The sequence below is a fragment of the Cricetulus griseus genome, assembly GCF_003668045.3.
Source record: "Cricetulus griseus strain 17A/GY chromosome 1 unlocalized genomic scaffold, alternate assembly CriGri-PICRH-1.0 chr1_1, whole genome shotgun sequence".
NCBI classification, from domain to species: Eukaryota; Metazoa; Chordata; class Mammalia; order Rodentia; family Cricetidae; genus Cricetulus; species Cricetulus griseus.
In genome coordinates, this window is record NW_023276807.1 from 132,330,381 (window position 1) to 132,356,504 (window position 26,124).

General features: G+C 40.3%; 1 protein-coding gene across 5 annotated transcripts in view; it reads right to left on the reverse strand.

The window, feature by feature from the left end:
* Positions 1-26,124, reverse strand: part of Rfc1 (replication factor C subunit 1) — a 64,854-nt gene that overhangs the window by 21,148 nt on the left and 17,582 nt on the right. For 3 of the 5 annotated variants that reach the window (XM_027390747.2, XM_027390746.2, XM_027390744.2), the window contains 8 exons: positions 23,648-23,723; positions 22,545-22,667; positions 14,510-14,742; positions 13,212-13,289; positions 7,715-7,792; positions 6,529-6,616; positions 4,157-4,437; positions 1,732-1,839 (listed from right to left, as the gene is read on the reverse strand). In XM_027390747.2, the coding sequence (XP_027246548.1) occupies positions 1,732-1,839; positions 4,157-4,437; positions 6,529-6,616; positions 7,715-7,792; positions 13,212-13,289; positions 14,510-14,742; positions 22,545-22,667; positions 23,648-23,723 (1,065 nt within the window). The remainder of the gene's footprint in view (positions 1-1,731; positions 1,840-4,156; positions 4,438-6,528; positions 6,617-7,714; positions 7,793-13,211; positions 13,290-14,509; positions 14,743-22,544; positions 22,668-23,647; positions 23,724-26,124) is intronic. The other 2 variants (XM_027390745.2, XM_035453422.1) reach the window with 2 other exon arrangements.

Below are 26,124 nucleotides of genomic sequence, written 5' to 3' on the forward strand. Positions count from 1 at the left end.
CTAGAAGCATAGAACAAAGATAACTGGCCATCTAAGAGCTGACCGGGCTTCTCTTCTTAAGTCTGAACTACAACTCCGTACAGTTATAGATTTTCAAAATTTTTATAACATCAACTAAATTATACAAACAAAATGGTCATTCTACATGATATGCCCTGCTCCTTATTACTCTGTGAATAGCACTGAGATTTTAAAAAAAGTTAAAGAAAACTGGAAGCATATTCCAGCGTAAGCTGATCATTCCTCTGCCACATAAAGAACCTTTCTTAGAACAAAGGAGGAAAGAATAGTTATTATTTACTGAGAAAGAAAGGGGAAAATGGCTAACAGCTTCTCTTCAGTCCTTCCATTTCTAGGAGTGAAATGAACTATTAAATCTTCACAACAGACTCCAAGTCACCCTGGAGAACTCCACATCAAGAAGCTCCTCCTTTCAAACCCCAAACTACTGTCTCCCTAGTGCTCTCCCACTAGAGCTCACAATATCATGTTACTGACCCAAGCTCAGCCTCACCAGCGTCCTTACCATCTCATCCATTAGACTCCTCTACAGCTCTGACTCCAGGAAACTCCTGGCAGCCTCTTCAACATTCCCTCACAGCCTTGCTGTCACAAAAACACAGCAGTCCCGTAGGGACACCATTTGCCCTAAAGTCCTCCAACAGGCACTTACTTGTTCAGTCTCTCAGCGTTACACCCTATACAGGAGGCAAGGCTGATCTCTTCTTCCAGCCCCTTTCCCTTCCCTCTAGCTACCTACCCTTTCTTCTTAGGGGAACTTCTAATCGCCTTATGTAGCAAAGTGAAAATTAAATTTAAATGTCTACCAAATTTATCTCCTAGATTCTCAGAAGCCCCATGGCACAGTTAATTATCCTTCCCTTGGGGAGGGTCTACTCCATCAGCAAGAAACACGTCTTAAGTACACCTCCAACCTTAAAAACATTCACCTCTTCCCTTAAATCCCACTCTTCATTTCTATTTCACAACCAAACTTATCAAAAACACGTCTCCATTTGTCACCTCAGACTCTTGAAGCCACTGCATCAGTTGTCTCTACTGTTCTTGCTGGGGCCATTAAGGACCATCACTCACGTTACTAAATACAATGGACAAGTCTGAGTCTTCTCATTGTTGCAACTTTCACAACATAGCAGATCATACCACTCAATCACCTTTCTTGCCTGCACTTCTCCTATACCACTCACATCAGACTTCTTTCTCACATCTGGGCTGCTACTTGTCAATCCCACTTTGGTTTTCACCCCCATCTTTATATAGAGGCTATGATAAGGCTCTCTTTTCTACAATTCCTAACAGTAGCAACAAAAAGTTTTATGTTGGGGTCACCACAAGAGTAACTGTATTAAAGGGTCACAGCATTAGGAAGGTTGAGAACCACTGATCTAAATGATCCACCCAGGATCATCCATGTTTCTCTACTATACTCTCTAAGAGCACCTAGGACTTTTCTCTCACAGCACGGTACTACAATCACTATCAGATATTAATGCATTTACCATGCTTTTCCTTAAGCTCTGAGTCCATGAAGGCATGGAAAAGCACATCCCTTCTCAGGCTACTTATTATTTAAAGGACACCAGTGAGTCACAATGTAAATAAGAACTTCTAATTCATAAAAAGGTAGCTGAGACCTTTCTGTTAATACTGGCTCTTTGCTGGAACAGGAGGCAGAGTAGCACAGAGTAGCACAATCCTCGTGACTCTTACCTTGGGTATTTCTTTGGAGCCCAGAGCTTTGGGACCTTCACGATTTAAGTAGCTTCGATAAGCTTGATAATTAGTACGCTTCTTTTCAGAATCTTCTGGACTTACAGACTTTGGACACAGGGAAAGAAAAAAAAGTCATGTAAAATTAAGATGTACCTAGAAAGAATTACATTTAATTTAGATGGATGGATGTGGATGGATGGATGGGTAGGTAGACAGACAGATATAAATGGAGATACATGTATGTGTGTGTATGTATGTATGCATGTATTTCTGATTCAGAGATACTGGATGTATCTAGCACGTGTATATTGGGGAGGGTCCCCTAGATAACTTTTAGAACTACTACATTATTTTTCCAATTCCTACTTTATATTGCTTTTAACTTAAATGTAACTCCAAATCTCTTAAAGTAGACAAAATATTCATTTGCATAAATAAGTGATATGATCAATAAGATAGTTAAGCTGGTTTTGAGTTAAACCAACTACTGCAGCTGATCTTAGAATCCAAGCCTTTTGCTGTTGTTGCTGAGACAGGGTCTCACTGTGAAGCCCTGACTGGCCTGGAACTTACTATGTAAACCAGGCTGGCCTTGAACTCAAGAGATCTACCTATGTTTGCCTCCTGAGTGCTGATATTAGTGGCATATACCATCACATCTGGCCCCAACCCTACTTAACAATGGCTCTCACCCACTAAAAAAAGTCCTTATCAAAATACAGCTGCCTAGACCATGTGCCCTGGGAAGCCATATTTTTAACAACCATATACAACTGGGAGCGTCACTCATTTGTAGTCGCAATTCTTTTTTTTTTTTTTTTTTTTTTTATTTCTTTATTATGTGCACAGTATTCTGCTTACATGTATGTCTGCATGCCAGAAGAGGGCACCAGATCTCATTATAGTTGGCTGTGAGCCACCATGTGGTTGCTGGGAATTGAACTCAGGACCTCTGGAAGAGCAAGCAGTGCTCTGAATCTCTGAGCCATCTCTTCAGCCCCCTGTAGCAGTAATTCTATCTTGTAAAAATGTGAAATAACTTTGGACTTTCTGCATGCCTACCTGCCTTGTTGTTTGTTCTGTGACAGGTCTCACTACGTAGCTGAAGCTGACCTTAAACTATCAATCCTCCTTCCTCGGCTTCCCAAGTCCTGGGATTACAGGTATGCACCACAACTGGCTATAAAACACCTGAAGCATATTCACTTACTATGTCAGAATTACTTGACTAAGATCAACTGAATTTACTAAACTCTAATGTTCCTACGTACGGGTTCTGAGTTACTGAGTCCAGCTTTGAAAACACCATAAAAATAACAGTATCACTTTTTTAAAACTTTTATCTCCTCCTCCCCCAAAATAGTCACCCTCTGTAAACTTCCCCATGTACTTAGTATGCCTGAAGAAATACCTTTCCACCAGATAAGTATTTAGTGAAGAAAAATCTGAGGGCAAAAAGTTAACTGATACTTCAAGCAAAAGCTAAAATTCAGATAGCAATTGTTACATCCCAGGCACTGCTCTAAATGGTTGTATAAATCATTAAACACATTTTAAAATTTTTTTATTACATTTACTTCGTGTGTGTGTGTGTGTGTGTGTGTGTGTGTGTGTGTGTGTGTGTGTGTGTGTGTGTCTGCGCGTGCGCGCGCGTGCACTACAACATGTGTGGAGGTCAGAGAACAAACTGTGGAAGACAGTTCTCTCCTTCTACCATGTAGGTCTCAGGAACAGAACTCAGGTATAGGATCCTTACCCATGAGTCATCTCGTTGGTGCCCAAGGCATCATCTTATGTCTATTCTACATCCACACAGAGATGTAACCAAATCAGGATCACGTATCTGTTCAGCAGTAGAGCTGTGATCTAAACCTGGCTCCAGACTGCTTGAAGGCTCAATGTTCACACTGCTACTCTGTCTTCAGAGAGTCAAGACTAGTCACAGATAATCTTGGGAAAGTTACTTAAACTCAACCTGTTTCTTCATCTTTACTACTTAAATAATAAAAGTAAATATCTCAAAGGTGAAGGCTATGGGATGTATGAATATGAGCACAGTTTCCCATATACAACAGCAATGAATAGTGGATCATTTCGCTATGTTAATAATGAATGTTCTCTAAGAGACTTAAAAGATATGTCTTCTGGGATCAAACACAGGGGCTCAAATATTTTAGGCAAGCACTTAGCTATACCCCCAGCTTCAAATTATATTTATTTTATTGTTGTTTTTTTTTTTCACATCCCAAAGTTTCCCCTCCCTCCCCTCTTCCCCAAATTATGTGTGTGTGTGTGTGTGTGTGTGTGTGTGTGTGTGTGTGTGTGTGTGTGTGTGTGTGTGTGTATAAATGTAGGAAGTTGAAAACAATCAAACTCAAACCAACATTTTTCCCAAAATACATACTTTTCATAAATTTCCTACCTCTTTTTTAACTGGAGAACTTTTGGTTTTTTTAGGAGTCTGTTTCTCTCCTTTGAGTTCAATGGTGTTTTCTTTTCTTTTTGAGGCCATCTGCTCTGTGTCTTTGTAAGAACTTTCTTCTTTTGCTTTCATAAGTGCCAGCTTGGAGCTGGCCTTGGGAGAAGAACAGGCTTCCTTCTGATGAGCTAACGATCTGGAGGGATGCTCAGATCCTTTAGAGTTCCCGCCTTTGCTGCACTTAGCAGGGCTGTGGGTCTTTCTTTCATTTAAGAAATGTTCTGCTTTTACAAAGAAAAGATTATGATTGCTATTTGGGCACTATTACCCAGCATCAACATTTTTATTCTTCATCTTTGAACAGTATGATTTTAGTAGCACATGTTATCCCACATATGATTTCAAAACATTTACTACTTTAGTTCAGATAGCATACTTATTTTTTAAACTTAAATGTTCACATAATACTTCTTTGTAATCAGTTCAAATTAAGAGATCTGTCATATTGCCAGTCGGTGGTGGCACACACCTTTAATCCCAGATCTTGGAAGGCAGAGGCAGGTGGATCTCTGTGAGTTCCAGGCTAACCTGGTCTACAAAGTGAGGTCCAGGACCCAAAGCTACACAGAGAAACCTTGTTTCAAAAAACCAACAAAAGAAAAAGATGTGTCATTTTAAATTTAAACTATCCATTTGATATATTACTGTAAACAACATAGAAAGATGGATGTACCTCAGCAGTGCAGTGCTTGTGCACCAATGCACAAAACCTGAGTTCAATCCCAACCAGTGTAAAAACACAAAGATTTCATTCCACAAATATGCTATTTACAGAGACAAAACTTAATGCCTGGAATATGTCACACAGAATTCTATAAAATCGTGGGAAAGCACCAAATCCTGAACTGCCAAGGCTAAAAGGTACTATATATAAGCAGGTTTGCTTTTATACTTAGATCTTCTATTAGCTCCCACATCTACAGGCTCCATACTCATTGAGTCAGCCAGTTATGAACAGAAAATACTTTGTGTTTATACAAACCATGGACATTTTATCCTGATCACTATTCTCTAAACAACAGCATAATAGCTATTTATACAGCATTACATTGAATGAAATGTAATAATCTAATGATGGTTTAAAGTATACAGGAAGCCAGCCAAGCAGTGGTGGCGCACACCTTAGTCCCAACACTCAGGAGGCAGAGGCAAGTGGATCTCTGTGAGTTCCAGACCAGCCTGGTCTACAAGAGCTAGTTCCAGGACAGACTCCAAAGCCACAGAGAAACCCTGTCTTGAAAAAAATAAACAAAAAAAGTATACAAGAAGCCAAGCTGTCTGTAAATTATATGCAAATTCTATACCTTTTGCATAAAGAGCTTGAGTCCTCACAAACATGAGGACCCACAGGGGTCATAACACCAATCCTTCACAGATAATGAGGAGAGGTGTCTTGGCCACAGGCCTGTATCCCAGCTACTTAGAAGGCAGAGAGGCAGAAGTCTACAGCTCTTAAAGCTGAGATACAGAATGATTCAAGGCCAGCCTGGGCTACTCAACTCAGTAAGACCATACCTCAAAATAAAAGTAAAAGGAGGGCTGAGAATAGAACTCAGAAACTTTAGCAGTATGTGCAAGGCCCTAGATTTAATCACTGGTATTGCAAAATTTAAAAAAAAAAAGGGGGGGTAAGGAAAGACAAGAGGTGGCTGTATCAGTAGAAGGTTCAATATTAAGACCATCACAGAACAGACCACTCAAGACAATCAGAAGAGCTTCAGATGATCTGAACAGAAGTAACTCCATGACACTACCTCTAACATGAAAGCTCAAGGCATTGCAAGTCAATGCACTTTTCATAACACCAAGTGCAGAAGGGCATTCTCTCCCAGCTAGTACCCAGCTTTCAAACTGCAGGTGATCTTGACGTAGTACTGTTCAACTTTAAAGTTTTCTACTTTATAATGGTGCATAGGAAACATGCATTCAGCAGGGAAATATGCAAACAAACTTAAGGTTTGATTTTATAGGACTGTGACTTTAAGTCATCCCACCATCTCTGTGGATCCCACACTCATGAATTCAGTATTCTTGAGATACTGGACATCAGCAGTGACTCTCCAGTGTGCTATGCTGCTGACACTCAGAAGGCTGGATACATACCTGCACTTTTCACTATGACATGTTTCAACTTCTGACAAAGTACTGAACATCATCATGAGCCTAGGAGAATCTCTATCTAAACAGAGCATACTCTAACAGTTCTCTGAAACATCCACCAAACAATTAGTGAAAAGAATGCTTAAGCAAAGTTACCAAGAATCTCTTCTATAAAGACAAGTAAGTGCTCTTTTACATGCCTCTGCTGGCATTACCTTTATTAGGGCTTTTATGGCTCTCTGCTTTGCTTAGATCAGCTTGGACAGGTGAAAATGATTCTCCCTCTTCTGGGTCCTTTCGGGTCTAAACAGTGTAAAAGTGCCAGAGGTATTAATAGGAAAACTATTACCACAAAATCTGCTGTTAAAATAGATTAAATTTTTAAGTTTAAGGGTCACCTTCCAAACCAAACCAGCAAGACACTAAAATAAACTGCCATTTATCCACAAAAGCTACCACAGCAAAGGCAATTATTTTATTACTTCATTTTACTGGTAAGGGAACAAATAAAAGATACAATATGCCAATAAAACATCTCATTCTATCCCAGTCTCCTAAACTGTAAATGGAAGTCTTATTAGTGTTTCATTTATCTCAACTCCCAAACTACTAATAAATAGTATTATGCAGCTAAACTAGAAACAAACACACAAAAAAACTGAAAACAAATTAAATCCTAGTAGGAAAGTAAAAGAGATGTCAAGAATGGCAGCTGATGCCCTGATCTCAGCACTGGTAGACTGAAGGTTGAGCCAATATTGCCAAATTTAAAGCCAATCTGGGCTACATAGTACCAGGCCACCCAGAGCTACATGGCAAAAACTGCCTCAAAAAACAAAGCATACAAGAGCACTCTTTCAAGAGAAAAAGAAGTGCAACAGTAAGATTCTGCTTCCTGAAAAGAGTATTGTAGGTTATTAAACCCACGTTCTGTAGAACTGATACCCATTACTCTGAATACAGGAGAAAAATCCCTTCTGATAAGGAATAAAGGCAAAACCTATGGTTTGTGGGGCAAGTTCTGATTTGTTTTATTTCTTGAAATCTTTTAGAAAGAATAACTTTGTAAATGAATTTCCATACACATAAAAAATTACAAATTCAAACAGCATAGCTAGTGGGGTGACTCAATAAAGTCACCCAATTTACTGCACCTTCATGGGGACCTGAGTTCTGATCCCCAGCACCCATAGAAAAGCCAGGTATAGCAGTGCATTCTTGTATCTGCAATGCTCTGGAGGAGACAGGAGGATGCTGAAGGCTCACTCACTGGTCAGCCAACCTAAAAGAAATGGTAAGCTCCAAGTTCAACTAAAGCAGAGAACAAAAAGACCTGGCATCTACCACACACACATACACACACAGAGTAAGCAATCCAACATTGTAATACCATAATGTTACCTTTTTGGTCTTGGGTTCTTCATCCAACATGGCTAATGTTCGAGCAAACTCTTCATCTTCATGCAACTGTCTCTCCAGCTGTAAAAAGCATCAACACAGTGAGATGTTTTTGTTATTTTTGTATCTAAACACTTTTAAATGTGTGCTTCATATGTTTAGAAGAAATTAGAAAAACTTCCTAATATAACAGTATCTTCCCACTAAACATTAACAGTCAAGTAATCTCAGGCTTGTTTCAAAGAACCAAGTTTACAGACTATATACCTCTAGATCTGTAAGCATAATAAAGTTGCTGTAATTTAAATTTATTTCTTCATTTCTTCATTTATTTATTGTATATGTGGGTGTGCATGCCACAGCACATGTGAAGAGGTCAGAAGACAACTTGTAGGAGTTGTCTTTCTCCTTGTGAGCCCCAAGGATTGAATTCAGGCCCTCAGAGGCAGTAGCAGGCTCCTTTACCTACTGAACCATCTGACTGGCCAATGGGATGCCATATTCTAAAGTGACATTTCTTTATAAAATCTGAAGTCACATTTTCTCTTAATGGTCTTAGTGTAACATTTCTTTATTACATGTTTTGGGATTTGTTTGTGCTAAGGAAATATTCATGTGTATATGTGCATCTATGTGAGTATGTGCACTTGAGTGCCAAGACCAGCTAAGGGCATCGGATCCCCTGGAAAGGGAGTTATAGACAGCTATAACCCACCTGACACAGGTGCTAGGAACCAAATTCTGGTTCTCTACAAGGCAGTATTCGATCTTAACTGCCGAGTCATCTCTCCAGCCTACTCCACTCACCCACCCCTTTTTCTTGAGATGGGGTCTTACTACACAGCTTCAACTGGCCTGGAACTCACTATGTAGACCAGGCTAGCCTCAAACTATAGAGATCTGCCTGCTCTCCAAAGTGCTGAGATTTAAGGTGTGTGCTTATCCTTTTCCCAGTCACCTTTTGTGGAATGCAGTGTCTCATGTAGTCCTGGATGGTATGGAACCTGCTATGTACACCAGGCTTTGAACTCACAAACATCTACCCGCCTCTGCTTCTTCTTCTTGAACACTGTGGTTAAAAGTGTGCCCAATATATCCAGCTTACTTATATGTATTTTAAACCCTAGAAATATTCCTGGGCTGGGTGGTAATGCTGCATGCCTTTAATACCAGTCCTTGGGAGGCAGAGGCAGGCAGAGTTCAGTGAGTTTGAGACCAGCCTGGTCTTCAAAGAAAGACTCACAACTTTAACTCCAGCTCTAAAGAGATGCAATGCCTCTGACGACCCCCCACAGGCAAATGTACATACCCACATAAAAACACACACATACACATATAATCAAAAATAATAAAAAATAAGTCTCAAAAAAATTCTCAATCTATAAGAAAATAATCACCTGTGAGACACAAACAGTAAATATAAGAAATTTAGGCTGGGCGGTAGTGGCGCACACCTTTAGTCCCAGCACTGGGGAGACAGAGGCAGGGAGATCTCTGTGAGTTTGAGACCACCCTGGTCTACAAGAGCTAGTTCCAGGACAGCTCCAAAGCCACAGAAAAAGAAAAAGAAAAAGGAAATGAAAGGAAGGAAGGAAGGAAGGGAGGAGGGAGGGAGGAGAGGGAGGGAGGAAGGAAGGAAGGAAGGAAGGAAGGAAGGAAGGAAGGAAGGAAGGAAGGAAGAAATTTAAAAACTGGATCTAGTTTTGGGAGATAGCTGACCAGTTAAAAGCACCAGACGCTCACCAAAGGACCCTGGTTTGAGTCCCAACACCTACATGGCACTCTTCTGAGCTCCACAGCATCAGGCACACATGTGGTACAGACATACATGTAGGCAAAATACTAATACAAGTAAAATACAATAATAAAAACAACTTAACAGGGGCTGGAGAGATGGCTTAGAGGCTAAGAGCACTAGCTGCTCTTCTAGAGGTCCTAAGTTCAATTCCCAGCAACCACATGGTGGTTCACAACCATCTGTAATGAGATGTGGTGCCCTCTTCTGGCATGCAGGCAAAATACTGTATACATAATGAATAAATCTTAAAACAAAAAACAAAAAAGTATCTTCTTTGTATACAACAGTAAAAACACACAAATACCACTACCATTTTTCCTATCAAACCTCAACACAGACATTCTAAGCACCTATCATGGCCAAGTGTCTGTACTTTTAGCAGAGAGAGCTCTTTCAGAAGAGACTGTGAAAATTAAATACACTTATCATTATAAACTAAACATCTCATGTGCCCTGGTAAACTTGACTGTCCAACCTAACAGCCAACAAAGCCTTCTTCTATTACCCAAACAGGAAGAGTCTGCAAAAATCTCCCAGTCTGAAAGAAAGTTGAAAGCTGGGCTAAGCTTGATGAGAACTCTCAGTAAACAAGCTCTTCTTCCTAGTTATAGAATGAACATGTGCAAGACCCTGCATGTCATCCCCAACAGCCAAAAAAAACAAAAAACAAAAACAAAACAAGTACACGAATTCATGCTAAGTAGGCAATAAGAAAGCAGACAAGGTCCCCTTACACACTCCCCTCTACTACCATTTCTTCACTACAAATGGACCACACATCTAACAACCAAAATCAATGTGAAGACCTTAGTCACAGGCACTGAAAACTCTACTGGCTGCCTCCAAGGGTTTCTGAACTCAACCAACCATTTGTCCACAATACAGAATACACATAAATACACTGCAGTATATTTATGGTAAGGGGGATTCTAGGTGTTTTAGAAAGAACTGATACACTTCCATTCAAAAATGTAGGGCAGTGGTAGCACATGCCTTTAATCCCAGCACTCAGAGGCAGAAGCAAGGGAATCTGAGTTCCAGGCCAGCATGATCTACAAAGCAAATTCCAGGCCAGCCAAGGCTACAGAGAGAAACCCTGTCTTGAAAAACCAAAACAAAGAAAGAAAAAATTATTACTAGTGATTATGGAATAAAAAACCCTGTGTTTTAACAAAACGTTTAATGTAACTGACTTTATGTGGCATCTGATATATTGACTTGAGTGTCAGATAATGAACATATAGTTACCACGAATAAAGAGTGTAAAACTGAGATGGGACTCTTAGAAGATAATTAGGAAAAACTATCAATTATTAACACCCTAATAGTCTTTCATTTGATTAATAAATTACCTAAAGATTCTAAAAGACTGTGAAAGAAATGGGAAAACTGTGGACTGTGATACCGTTTGGAAAGAACTGGATAATCCTCTACTATTTGGAACAGATAAGGTAAGTTAGATCCCTGAGAACGATTTCACAGGTTGACCTAGGTCACTTGTACTATCCTGAGCCATCAGCATACCTACTTAGAAATAATATACCTTGATATAATGAAAGGCAGAACATAATTTTGTTTTCTGTTGTTTTGAGACAGGGTCTCACTATGTAGACCAGGCTGGCCTCAAACTCTTAGAGATTTGCCTGCCTCTGCTGGGATTAAAGTTGTGTACCAGCTAAAGAATGTTTTTAAAACATCAAATGTGAACTGTTAAACAAGCACTGAGACATAATCAGTTCTGGGAAGCAGAACTTAAAAGGAATCCATATCACAATTTAAACAAACGGTAACAGTTGCTGGGGGACTGGGAAGTCTGAGAAAGGGACACCTACTCTAAGAAACAGGGAACGGGTTCCACAAACCCCTAAACCTGAAGCTACAGAAGATGAACACTCCCATGAACTGCACTCATAGTCGGTGTCTGCAAACACCGGCTCTTCTGGTCTCCCCCTCCATTCACCATTCTCCTAGTCTCTGGATTCTCTCTTCATCTCCAAATGTTAAGTGCCCCAGTGGTCAATCCTGAAAACTTTTCCTTTTGTTTACATTCTCTCCAAGGTGTCATACAAGTATTGAAGTATTAAATGCCACAATTATTAAATGCCACACAAATGCTAATGACGTCCAAATACACTGCCTCAGCTGAGCACCTTGTGTCCTCTGCATCTCACCTGGAGGTCTATTAGACATCTGCAACTTAACTGTCAAAACAGAACTCTTTTTTCAAACATTGTGTATGTGTGTGAGAGTGTGTGCGTGTTCATGTGGAGATCAGGAAACAACTTTTCTTCTATCTGAACATGGGTTCCAGAGATCAAACTCAGATGGCCAAGTTTCCATGTCAAACACCCTTAATCACCTCGACAGCCATATAACAGTTCTCTTAACTTCTCTGTGCCAACTGGCTCTCCATCCTGTGTTCAGGTCTCATAATAGCATCACCATTCATCCAGTTGCTCAGATCCCCTTACTTCAAACCTGTCAGCAGCTCTAAAGCCTTGAGTCACCTCTCACTATCTCTCCCACTTCCTACCTGATAAAACCAACATCTCCCACCTGCCATACCTTAACAGTCTCCAAGCTGGTCTGCTTCTGCTCATGTCCCACTATTGAGAAAGACTTCAATTGCCCTGTTTGCATTACAGAAGCCAGTGTACTTTTAAGACCCACCAAATCATGTCACTTTCTTAAAAACACAAATGGTGTCCCATCTGACAGAAAGTAAATCTGAAGTCCTGACCAACCAAAGTTCTTTTCATGGGTATCAAAGACCCATTGGGACCTATAGGACTTGTTGATGGCTATTTCTCCAAATCATCTCATATTTTTCTTCTCACTTATTTGTCCATCCATACTGGTCTCCTGAGCACACTTCCTCCTCAGGATGTTTACACTTGCTATCCTTCGCTTAGTGGGGATCTGAACAGCCATCACTAACTCACAATGCATTCCCTACCAACCCCATCACACTTCTTCACTATGCCTGTAATTACCTGGCATTATTTTCTTCCTCTGTTTTCCATTTAAACTGTAGTCACCTCCTACTACAAGCAGTGCTAGGCATTCAGTAAGTGATCAATAAATTCTTGTCAGATATGGGTTTACAGCTCAAGGGAGCATCCTGAATCAAACACATATTTTGAAGTCATCAGTATATACAGTAACTAAAGCAACAGGAAAGGGTAGGTGTGCCCACAGTAAAAGCAAAAGGACACAGTAGCAAATGAAATTCTTTCAAATACACTTGAAAACCCTCTATTCACAGAACTTCTAAATTTTTACATGAATAGTTAGTTACCTGTTAGTCTCATTATTTATCTTTTACAGGAATTTATATTCCCATATACTAGATTTTCATTTAATTTTACACCAAACTTCTAATGAGGCTCAATTCAAAATTGGACTATAACAATTTTGAGCTAAGCATGGTTGTGCACAACTGTAATCCCAGCACTCAGAAAACTGAGGCAGAACTGCGAGTTTAAGGTCAGACTAGCCTACACAGTGTGTTCTAGCCCTGTCTTGGATGAATGGGAGGTAGGTAGGTAGGTAGGTAGGTAGACAGACAAATAGGTAGACAGACAGACAGACAGTAATGCCCCGTTCAAAAGGAGAATAAAAAAAACTAGAACATCTTATTTATAAATAAGTACCAAGTCATCACATCAAGTTATTAATGATAGCTAAGTGGAACAGCATTACCTCTGCATCTTCATCAAGCTGCAACTGCTTGGCGATGGCCTCATCATTTAATCTGGAATCATCTGTTTTTTGAGAATTCTGTATTCCAAAGAAAATCAAGCAAGATAAACAAAATTGGGCTAAAAATAAATACTTTTTTGGCAACACCTAATTAAACGTATCAGTGAGAGACAAGTCCATCGGTAATAGTCACAACCCACAGCAGCAAGAACATCAAGATTATGGCTGTCCTGATGACATCCAGTTTCCTAGGAATAAACAGACTACAGACAGAGGGCTCTTTCTTTATTCTTTTGATATGTTCAAAAGAGGTGTGCACACACACTATAGGTTAATACTTTAGCTTGCAAAATAGTCTAAAACATTGGCCAGTTGATATAATGATGATGGCCCAGTCCTGGGAATGCACCACCAAATCAGCACATACTACAGCACAGCGTACACTGAGGCACTACTTTCACAGGACTTCATCTATATGCCCATTTCCCAAATGGCCAGAAAAAAGATAAATCCAGTATCAGTCAAATAATAGAAGATCAGCATAGCTATATTCTGTCAATATGGTATGTTTATCTCATTTCAAAATAAGATTGTGTCCCTCTGTCTGCTGAAGTCAATAGTAAAATAAGCTTGCATTTTGAAAATTCCATTTAAATTTTAAGAACTGTGACTTTTCCTTTATTTTTTGGTTTTTCTATTTATTTTGTTTTGTTTTGTTTGGTTGGTTTTTTTTGGTTTTTTTGTTTTGTTTTGTTTTTCAAGACAGGGTTTCTCTGTGGCTTTGGAGGCTGTCCTGGAACTAGCTCTTGTAGACCAGGCTAGTCTGGAACTCACAGAGATCCACCTGCCTCTGCCTCCTGAGTGCTGGGACCATAGCCCAGCTGTGACTTTTTCTTATTAATTTAAATGTTTTTCTGCTTTCAAATAAAAACATATATATCTACATATATATAGAGAGAATATACACACACACACACACACACACACACACACACACACACTAATTCCAATAGCTTCCAAAATGAGGGCAATATTTGTCTATAATCATAGAAAAATTATTTCATTATTAATAAAGCATGATTGCTCATTTATAATATACTGTTTTCCTTATTAGTATCCATGAGTGTGTATCAATTCCAAACATTCTTTTTACTGTTATTTCAGATAGTCTCATTATGTAGCCCAGGCTGACCTCAGACTAATGATCTTCTTGCCTCAGTGTCCCAAGTGCTAAAAAACAGAGGTGCACACCAGCATGCCCAGCAATCCTCACACTCGTTTGCATGCAGAACACTCACCTCTTTTCTTTTGCTTGCCACCATCTTCTTACCAGATCTCTGGACACTTTCAGTTCCAAAATAATCAAGCACTGATGTTGGTGTAAGTTTTATTGGTGATAAAGGTTTATTCTTAGTCTTAGTATTTTCTTCATTCTTTTTCATGTTTGATGCACCAAGGTAACTGTTTGTAGATACTCCATTCTCTTTTGATTTGGAGGCTGCCTTTTTACATACAAAGTCATCGTCTTCATCTTAAATGGAAAACATTTTTTTAATAAAGCATAGGTCTTAATTATATAATCATTTCTAGCAGCTTTTTTTTTTTTAAAGCAATACCTTGGGTTGTTTTTTCTTCCTATATTCTGAATTTAACAGTCATTCTTACATTCACAAGGATCAGGCCTATGGTTATACAAATATTTGCAACATATTCATTATATACCAGGCACTAAGGGTGCAACTAAAGAAGCTAAGAAGAAAGAAGAAACTACTTCAGTAATGAAACGATACACACCCTGATCTCATGGAACTTGTTTGTGTTCTACAGGAAGAACCAGACACACAATTTTTTTTTTTTTTTTTTTTGGTTTTTTTGAGACAGGGTTTCTCTGTATTGCTTTGGAGCCTGGCCTGGAACTCACTCATTGACCAGGCTGGCCTCAAACTCACAGAGATCCGTGGGCCTCTGCCTCCCTAGGGCTGGGATTAAAGACGTGAGCCACCAACGCCCTGCAAAAGCCTACTCTTGGGAGATCAAACTCAAGACTTTGTGTATACAAGGCAAGTACTCTACCTCTCACTCAGCTACAATCCTTTGTTTTTAAAGACAGAGTCTATGTAGCTCAGGCTGGCTTTGACCTTCCTACATAGCTGGGGCTGACCTCCAACTCCAATCTCCTGCCTCAGCAAACCCTAATGCTGAGATACTAGGATGACCCAACATATCTGACTAGGGAAAGTCTTTTTGATAAGCAACATCTGTTCATCAGATGTTGTTGTTATCATCATCATCATTATGAGCCCTGAGATGAAGATGTCTCTAGCAAGAACAGTCAGATAATGTAAACTACAAGCCTTACAGTGATTGTGCTCCCAGGTAGAAGACACTGCAACAAGAGTTCAGGCAAAGAGGTTGAAATCAAATCCTACAGGGCTTCCTAGGTAATAGAAACAAACTCAGGTTGTGACAGGCATTAGTGGTGCAGGCTTTTAATCCCAGCACTTGGGAGGCAGAGGCAGGAGAATCTCTGTGAGTTTGAGGCTAGCCTGGTCTACAGAGTGAGTTCCAGGACAGAGGGACAATTACAAAGAGAAACAATCCTGTCTCAGGGAAAAAAAAAAGAAGAAAGAGAAAGAATGAAAGAAAGAATGAAAGAGAGAGGAAGGAAGGAAGAATGGAAGGAAGGAGAAGAAAAGAAAAAAGAAAAAGGCAAAGAAACTCAGGTTGTAGCATACAAGCGTGAATACCATAATGCCACACCCCAATAAGTCTTGTCCTTTGGAGGAGACACTGCAGAGGGAAAGGCAAAGGTAAGGAGTTCACTCAGGAAGCTATTATAGCTCCAGACAAGATGCTGACGAGAACAGGTTCAGAGGTGGTAAGAAGTTCAGACATACATACTGAAGGTTGATGTCTAACAATTATCTAACCATTCATTAGGTACTTCAAACTGTTTTGTGGCATTTTATATCCTAAAAGAATTTCTGCCAGGCGCAAGCCTTTCATCCCAGCACTTGGGAGGCAGAGGCAGGCAGATCTCTGTGAGTTCCAGACCAGCCTGGTCTACAAAAGCTAGTTCCAGACAGCCTCTAAAAGCCACAGAGAAACCCTCTCGAAAAACCAAAAAAAAAAAAAAAAAAAAAAAAAAAAAAAAAAAAAAAAAAAAAAAAAAAATCCAGCAGCCAGAGAGATGACTCAGAGGACCCAAGGGCTTAGTTGCTAATCCCAATGACCTGAGTTCAGTCCCTGTGTTCTAACCTCCAGTCTATTCACTGAGGCACATGCACCCATACATGTGGGATACATTTTGTCTATCCTGAAAGGAGGAGCTTTGTTCTACCACATGCTCTACATCATGATGTTTGGCCTATAGATAGGACCAGAGAGATGGCTCAGTGGTTAAAAGCACTTGTTTTCCCAGAGAACCCAGGGTTCCATTCCCAGCATCTACAAGGTAGCTCATACCCAGCTGTAACTCCAGCTCCAGGGAACCCTATGCCCTCTGCTAGCCTTTTAGACACTACACACATGTGGTACATGCATATATAAGCAGGCAAACACTCATACACAGGAAATAAAAATAAGTATTTTTAAAAGAAGAAATTATAAAGAATTATTCTTTTAAAAAGCCCATAAACAAAGCAGCCACATAACTGAAACCTCCAAAATTATGAACCAAATACTTTGTCACAGTGATGGAAATCTACCATAATACTCTTTTATAGGCACATCTGAAGACATCTTGTCATCTTGCTTTGATGAAACAAAAAACAAAAGCAAAAAGCAAAACCCTCAAGAAAGAACAGTTTTGTCTCTACACCAACAAGCAGTCTTTAAAGCCCCTTTAGCTTTTAGTATTTCAAAGACTACACCAACATACTCTGTGGAAAGAAGGCAACATCGGCATGTGGCCAGGTGGTACAGTCTTATAACTACTCCAGCACTTAGGAAACTGAGGCAGTTGTAATTCCAGTGAATTCTAGGCCAGCTTGGGCTACATAGTGAGGCAGCATCTCAGAAAAAAATCAATGAAAAGAATACAAAAAAGTAGAGCCGGGCATTGATGGCAAATGCCTTTCATCCCAGCCCTCTGGACGCAGAGGCAAGCGGATCGCTGTGAGTTCGAGGCCAGCCTGGTCTCCAGAGCAAGTGCCAGGATAGGCTCCAAAACTACACAGAGAAACCCTGTCTCAAAAAACCAAAAAAAAAAAAAAAAGTAACTTGCTTCCTACAAAGATGCAATCATTTCACAGGTTTTGCTGAGCCACCCTGAGATAAAATAACTATTTTGCAATCATACACAATGTGCAGAGGTGGGGCATTCCTTTTGTTTTCTAATAAGCCTGATTTGTTTCTGTCTTTGTAAAAAGCCAAAGGCAGGCTGTTCTCTCCTCCCCAAAATCTGTAATAAAATACTGGTAAACAGATCTAAGTCAGACTTCTGACAGCTACTTGGAAATCATAAGGCAACTCAACACTTAAAATTTCCCTCAAGGATATTTGTCTCCTTGTAAAAAGCACCATTTATTTTTATTTATAGATAGCATAATCTCAAATGTGCTAACAATGACCGAGTAAACTAGCATTTTCCAACACAGAGCAGAGGAATTGCCTAGGAGAGGAGATTACTCTGTCACTCTGAGTTAAACATGTTCATTTATTTAGAAGGATAACGGGAGAAAGAGAAAGGAATAATGTGAAGGTCTCTAATAAAATCTATTTACAAGCCAAGTAGGAAAAACAAATCTAATTGTGGAGCTCCTGCTGCTGAGAGTTTGGCCTCTGCAAATGGATCTGAGTGTTCTAATGCTATGAATGTCTTGCCATTGATCTGGAACATACCAAAATCCAATTAGGTAGATTTCATTACAAAGATTAAAAATAATTGACTTAGCAACAAGTGAACCTCTAAGCAGGGAAGCTGGTGCGCAAAGCCTCAGTGCAGGTATGGAGTGCCTTTTCAATACTCAAGAAGCCAGGAGTCTCATGATTCGTTACCAATAAATCCTTTCAGAATCAAAATGGGCCAGTTAAATGGTTTTTCTTTTTTGTGTGTGCTAAAAAATAACACCCAAGATGAGCATCCTGTGGTGAGAGGTGGCAAAGGAAGGTTAAGACATTAAATAATGAGAAAGCAGGTGGCATAAACACACACCCATATAAGTCAATGTGTGCTTAAACACAAGCCTGTTCAATACAGCTGCATAAGGCAAAAGGATCCGAGGAGGGGGTGGAACATTCACTGAAGTGACTTAGCACAGTGTTAATCTAAATACTTCACTTAGAGTCTTTTATACCAAATCCTAACATGCAAATTAGCATTAATTCTCAACAAATATAATCAATTACAATAGTCAGTTCTCACTTCAGAGACATCTTCTGGCACAACCATTCCACACTTCCCTGGCAGCATCTATAAGAAGCTCACAAACAGAACACTATACTTGTTGCCTCATACACAAAATTACCTAATTAAACTTGAGCAAAATTATTATTATTATTATTATTATTATTACTATTATTATTATTACTATTATTATTATTATACTGGGCTGGAGAGATGGCTCAGTAGTTAAGAGCACCGGCTACCAGCTGCTCTTCCAGAGGACCCAGGTTCAATTCCCAGTACCCAAATGGCAGCTCACAACTGTCTGTACCTCCTGTTCCAGGGGATCCAATACACTTACACAGACATACATGCAGGCAAAATACCAATGTACATAAAATTAAGATAAATAAATTATTTTAAAAAGAAATTATACCAATCCCTAACATTTTCTGCTATTTTCCCAGTTTTGGTCACTGACATGTACATAGCACCCTACAAAATATAACACCTCCATTTTCCCCCAATTAATATCCATCACATAAATACAACTTCCAAAGCACTGCCTCCAGAATCATTCTAAAATTAGCAATAAACAATTCTACAGGAGAAAAAAAGTAAAGACAAGGAAAAACCTAATTTCTTCAATCAAACAACAGCTCCTAGTGAAACAGTATATGAGGTGGCCTTTAGCAAACAAACTCAAGGCCTCTCATTTCATTAAAAGCTAAAGTAAACACATTTATCCAGTACAAACATTTGCGGTTTTGCCAACTAAGAAAATTTTATTAGTAAATGGTTAGCTTTAAATATATTTATAAGCATTTTTTTTTCCTTTTTCTGGAACTTGGGTAACGGATATATTTTAAACTCATTTTTAAAAATGTCAATAAATACTAGAAGACAGATTTAATCAAAATGATGAAAAATGTATCCTGAAGCTGAACAGTATGCCTGGCTACATAAGAATATAAACAAAACTACTTGACATGCACACAATTTCTCCAGTTCTTCTCATGCTGGCTAGAAAGCATTACATGGAGCTGAAAAGATGCAAAGACGGCTCAGAGGTCAAGAGCACATAACACCTTGTAGAGGACCTGAGTTTGGTTTCCAGCAACTACAACAGGCAGTTCACAACTGCCTGTAACTCTAGCTCCAGGATACCCATGCCTTCTTCCAGCCACTGAGGGTACCTGTACTCATATGGACATAGCCCCACACAGACCATGAACATACACATGATTAAAAATAAAATCAAGATCACCCTTGGCTACATAGTAAACCCACAGACTGGGCTACAGGACACTGTCTTCAAAACCCAGTAAAACTAGTTTATACATTTCAATTTTATGGGCTGGAGAGATAGCTCAGCAGTCAAGGGCACATACTGCTCCTACGGACTAACCCAGGTTTGATCCCAGCCTCCACATAGGAGCTCACAACCATCTGAAACTCCAGTAGTCCCAAGGGATCTAATACCCTCTTCTAGCCTCCTCAGGCACCAGGTAGAAACATAGTGCACAGACATACAAGCAGGCAAAACACAAAATGAAATAAAAATAATTTTTTTAAATTGTACGGGAAAACAGAATACCACATAATCCTAAACATCATTATAGATGGGTGTGATAGCTAATCTCAACTGTCAACTTGATGAAGACCTGCCCACTGTGAGCAAGACTAATTTGGGGAGCTGGAGAGATGGCTTAGCAGTTAAGAGCACTGACTGTTCTTCTGAGTTCAATTCCCAGCAACCACATGGTAGCTCACAACCACCTTGAATGAGATCTGCTGGCATGCAGGTAGAAGACTGTATATATAATGCGTAAAATCTTAAAAAAAAAAAAAAAAGAAAAGACTAATTTGGGGGGTGACAAATGGACTTGATGAGGAGGAAGCAAGCTGAGCCAGCGTTCATCCCTCCCTGCTTCCTGACTATGGATGCCATGTGATCAGCTATCTCATGTTCCTGTTGCCATGACTTCCTGTCACTCCAAACTTTAGACAAAATAAGCCCTTTCTCCCTTAAATGGTCAGAGTATTTTATCACAGCAACAGAAATATAACTAAGATAATGGACACACTGCACCCCCAAAATTTTAGCTAAGACAAGGACAAGTCTTACTTTCACATACATATGCCACAGGCTGAATGGAACAAGTATTGAGTCAGATGTGGTAGCACACACCTGTAATCCCAGCATTTGGGAGGCTGAGGCAGGAGGATTGCTGTGAGTTCAAGGCCAGCCAGGTTTATACAGCAAGAAATAAAAAGAAGATGGGAGGGGAGATTATCTAATGATCATAAAAATCTCACCTAAGATACTGATTATCTCTTCAGAAGGTTGTATTAAAGATGATTCTAGTGAAAAGAGACTGTGATCAAAGCCCCAAGTGAACCCTTTATGTACTTCAATCACAAAGTGAGGATAGCCCTGGTCCAGTTAAAGGCCACAGCTATCAGCACTGACATCTTCAGAGTACTACTGGAAAGCCTTAGCACACACCATCTGTAGTTACATAACAGACCTATTACCATGCTGTTTTCTTAAGCCTCCCACACATTCAAAATGCCACAAAGGTAAAAGGGACCTCTTAAATGTTGTACAATATACCTAAGCAACAAAGCCAAAAGGTTAAAAATGGCAATCTGTTCCTGCTGTAAGAAGCACATCAGTCCTGACCCAGCTTGAGACACATACCATAAGAGGGAGCTCACCCCTGAGGGCCAAGACCCAGAGGAGGGATAGCCCACAGATCTAGAATAGAACCAAACACAAACTGACGGAAAAAAAAAAAAAAAATCCATAAAATGATTCCTAATGATATTCTGTTTTATTCATAGATTGGTGGCTAGCCCAACTGTCATCAGATTGGCTTCACCCAGCAACTGATGAAAAACAGATGCAGGGACTCACAGTCAAACATTAGGCAGAGCTCAGAGAATGTTGCAGAAGAGAGGAAGAACTGTAGGCACCAGTGAGGTCAAGGGCACCAGAAGAAAACCCACAGAACTAACTAACCTGGGCTTATAGAGGCATGGGACCAACCTAGGTCCTCCTCGTGTACAATTTATAACTTGGTCTTCTTGTGGGATTCTTAGCAGTGAAAACAGAGACTGTCTCTGACTCTGTTGCCTGCTTTTGGGACCCTTTCCTTACTACTGGATTGCCTTGCTCAACTTTTAATAGAAGAGGAGGTGCTGAGTCTTACTGCAACTTGATATACTATGGGAGGCCTGTCTTTTTTTTCCAGAGAGCAACAGAGGAGTGGATGGGGGGAGGGAGGGCAGAGCTGGTGGAGGGACTGGGAGGAGAGGAGGAAGGGGAAACTTCGTTCAGGATGTAAAAAATAAATAAACAAAAAGAAACATCAATCTATTAAAAATGTTTCAAAAAACTAGTTCAGGTGAGGAAAGAGATGCTCAGCAGTTAAGAGGACTGACTACCGATGGGCAGTGGTGGCGCACACCTTTAATCCCAGCACTTGGGAAGCAGAGGCAGGTGGGTCTCTGGGTTTGAGGCCAACCTGGTCTACAGAGTGAGTTCCAGGGCAGCCAGGGCTATGCAGAGAAACCTTGTCTTGAAAACACCAAAAAAAGAAAAGAGGGCTAGCTACTCTTCTAGGACAGGGGTTTGATTCCCAGCACCCATATGGAGACTCACAGCTGTCTATAACTCCAGTCCCAGCTGTCTGTAACTCCAACACTCATGTGGCCTTCACAGGCACAGACATATATACAGACAAATACAATAAAACAAAATTCTTTCTTAATTCCCCTGGGGGTTAGGGATTTAGCTCAGTGGTGGAGTATTGCCTAGCAGGTGCAAAGGATCTAGGGTCAGTCCTCACCTCTGAGAAGAAAATGAAATAAAAGACACACTATTCCCCCTAGAGCTAGGGATGTAGTTCAGTGGCAGAGTATTTACCTAGCCAAAGATGATGATGCCATTCCTCTGACAGATACAACTCAAAAGGCCAAAAGGAATACATTTGGTACCTTACCTGTCTCAGAAACGTAAGTAACAGGATCCTTCTGAGAAATTTTACTAGGTTTAGAAGACAGTGACAATTTTTCTGATTTCTTTTTAGCATTTTTTATCTGTACTGTCTCCTCTGATTCTGAATCTGCAAGAGAATAATTAAAACCATGAAAGGAAACACCAAATTTTTTTCCTGGTTTTTCAAGACAGGGTTTCTCTCTGTAACAGTCCTAGCTGTCCTGGAATTCTCTCTATAGACCAGGCTGGCCTTCAACTCACAGAGATCAGCCGGCCTCTGCCTCCTGAGTACTGGGATTAAAGGTATGTGACACCACCACCCGGCAAGTGTATTTTTTAAGTGGTCATTATGAACCAAACCCCCAAGGAGCATCTCTTGATGAATTTTTACATTACTTTTATCCAGTAATAAACTCATACATTAGATTCCTATTGCTGTTTTGACAATCGCCACAAACCACACGACTTAAAAAAAGTGTGCTGGGGATATGGATCAGCTTGTTGTCAAGGCTGATGACCCAAGTTCAGACACACAGTAGACGGAGAAAGCTAACTCCCCCACATTACCTGTCCTCCACATGCACAATGTGGCACACACGTACCAGAAAGAAAGAAAGGAAGGAAGGAAGGAAGGAAGGAAGGAAGGAAGGAAGGAAGGAAGGAGGCAGGCAGGAAGGCAGGCAGGCAGGCAGGCAGGCAGGCAGGCAGGCAGGCAGGAAGGCAAGGAAGGAAGGAAGGAAGGAAGGAAGGAAGGAAGGAAGGAAGGAAGGAAGGAAGGAAGGAAGGCAGGCACACATATATCATCTTTAACAATTCTGGGAAATTCTGAAACAGGTCTCATGAGGACATCATCAGGGACACAGTCCTTTCCAGTTCCCTAAGAAAGAATCATTTCTTTGTCATTTCTATTTGCTAGTGGCTGCCATCAATACACAGCTCTTAACCTTCTCCCATCTTCAAAGCCAAGAAACTGGGCATGGTGGCCCTGGCCAGGGAGACTCAAAGTTCAGGGTTGTCTGGAATACAAGGTAAAGGCCAGCACAGACAAGCACAGTGACATGGGAAATAAAAGACTTTTAAGCCTTTCAAGGTCCTCAAAAAAATTACCTGAATCATAGATGATTCTCTTTTTCTTGTTGTGTTGCTTTGGTTTGGAAGCATCCTCTTTACAGGAATTATTAACCTGTAGACAGCAGTATAATTAGAACAAAGAAAGTCCATACAACTTAGGCTGTCATTCTCATTACACTGGGGCTTAGTGACTGTCAACCGAGGCAATTCCACCTCCATGGAGATCTGTTGCTATCTAGAGACATTGTTTATCACAAAGTAGAAGACAGGAGTTTCTTATGACATCTAGTACATAAGGGTGCTACTAACATCATCCAATACAATAGGTATCTAGCTCAAATGTCCGAATGCTCTCTCTTCTGGTGGCCTCTAATCTATTAGAGTAGACCCATGTGCTCATGGGTCTCCTATTCTGCTCCTCAGGCCTTACACCTGGATTGGAACTCTATCATCAGCTCTCCTGGGTCTCCAACTTATGAGCTGAAAAACTTGCCAGCTTCTACAACCAAAAGTGAATCCAGTGATGGCTCATGAAAGGGAACAGAGCTACAGTGAAGATCTTTCATCTCAGAAAAAATGTGTACAACATCATGAACAGCAAGCTGGAAAATGTTTAAAATGGGAGTCTAGCTCAGTGATGGCAGTAGCTTGTCTAACTTACAAGAAGAAAAATGAAAGTTAAAGTCTAACCTACTCTCTGACAGAAAAAGTAACGGGCTTTTGAACATGTCAGTAAAGAATTGGTTGGGGGCTGAGCAGGGCTAGAGAACTCCTTTCATCCCAGAACTCAGGAGACAGGGGCAAGTGGATCTCTGTCTGAACTCAAGGCCAGCCTGGTCTACAGAATGAGTTCCAGGACAACCAGGGCTATAGAGAACCTGTCTCAAAAAAAAAAAAAAAAAAAAAAAAAGAAGAAGAAGAAGAAGAGGAGGAGGAGGAGGAGGAGAAAAGAAAAGAAAAGAAAAGAAAAGAAAAGAAAAGAAAAGAAAAGAAAAAAGATTCTGGTTGTGTGCAGCCAGGACTACACAATGAGACCTGTCTCAAAGAGAGAGAAAGAGAGGAAAAAGACCAAATCTGTTGTGGAACTGGAGATGGTTCAGCAATTTAGAACACCTGTTGCTCTTGCAGAGGACCAGGTTCAACTTCACCACCTGAATAGTGAGTGGCTCACGATCATCTCTAACTCCAATTCGAAGGAACCCAAAGTCCTCTTCCAGCCTCTGTAGGCACCAGGTACGAAAGTGGTACACACACATACTCTTACATATAAAATATGTACATACATACAAAATAATTTTCAGAAAACTAACTTGGTTGTATTCTACTGCTCTATGAATAAGAAATTTCAGTACTGAGCTAGAGATTCTGAAGCAGAATGTTGAAGGTAGAGATTGAGTTCTGACAACTTATGGGAAAGTTGGTAAACTACACAAGAAAACCCACAGAATCAACTAACCTGGGCCAATAGGGGCTCAGAGAATGAACTGACAATCAGGAAGACTGCATGAATCTGACCTAGGCCCTCTGAATATGTTATGATTGTGTAACTTGATCTCCTTGTGGGACTACTAACAGTGGGAATGGGGGCTGTCTCTGACTCTTTTGCCTGCTTTTAGGACCCTTTCCCTCCTACTAGGTTGCCTCATCCAGACTTAAATATAATGGGAGGTGCATAGTTTTATTGCAACTTGATATGCCATGCTTAGTTGATATTTCTAGGAGGCCTGCCCTTTTCTGAAGGGAAAGGAAGAGGAGTGGGATCAGGGGGAAAGGGAAGGTAAGGGGGAGGGACTAGGAGGAGATGAGGAAGGGGAAACTACAGTCAGGATATAATACATGAGAGAAGAATAAAAAAAAAAAAATCTATGTATTAGACCTTGGTAAATTAGTAAAAGGGGGGGAGAGGAGAGGAGGGGGGAGGGAGGGGAGGGGAGGGAGGGAGGGGAGAGAGAGAGAGAGACAGAGAGAGAGAGAGAGAGAGAGAGAGATGAACTAAAGTACTGTTAACCAAAAAGTAACCACAACTTGATAACTTGGCTTTAATCCCAGCACTCAGGAGGCAGAGGCAGGTAGATCTCTGTATGAATTCAAGGCCAGCCTGGTCTACAGACAGAGTTCCAGGACTACACAGGGAAATGTCATGAAGAAGAAAAAAAAAAGCAAAGGTTTTGTTTGTTTTTCTTGTTGTTGCTACTGTTGTTTTTAATGAGTGGAGGTGTTGGTTTTAATGATTGGAGGTGTTCTGTCAACATATTAACCTGTGTACCATGTACATGCCTGGTGCCCATGGAGGCCAGAAGGCTTCAGACTCCCTGTAAGTGGAGTTATACATGGTTGTGAGCCACCATGTGGTTGCTAGAAATGGAACCTGGATCCTCTGGAAGAACAGCCAGTGCTTTTTACTGCATGCAAAGTTTTAACTAAAAGGAGAAAGAAAGGGAGGGGGGCAATAGGATTGAACACAGCAAGCTATACTAGCTGGACATATTAACCTTATTACTTTCTTCTCTTCC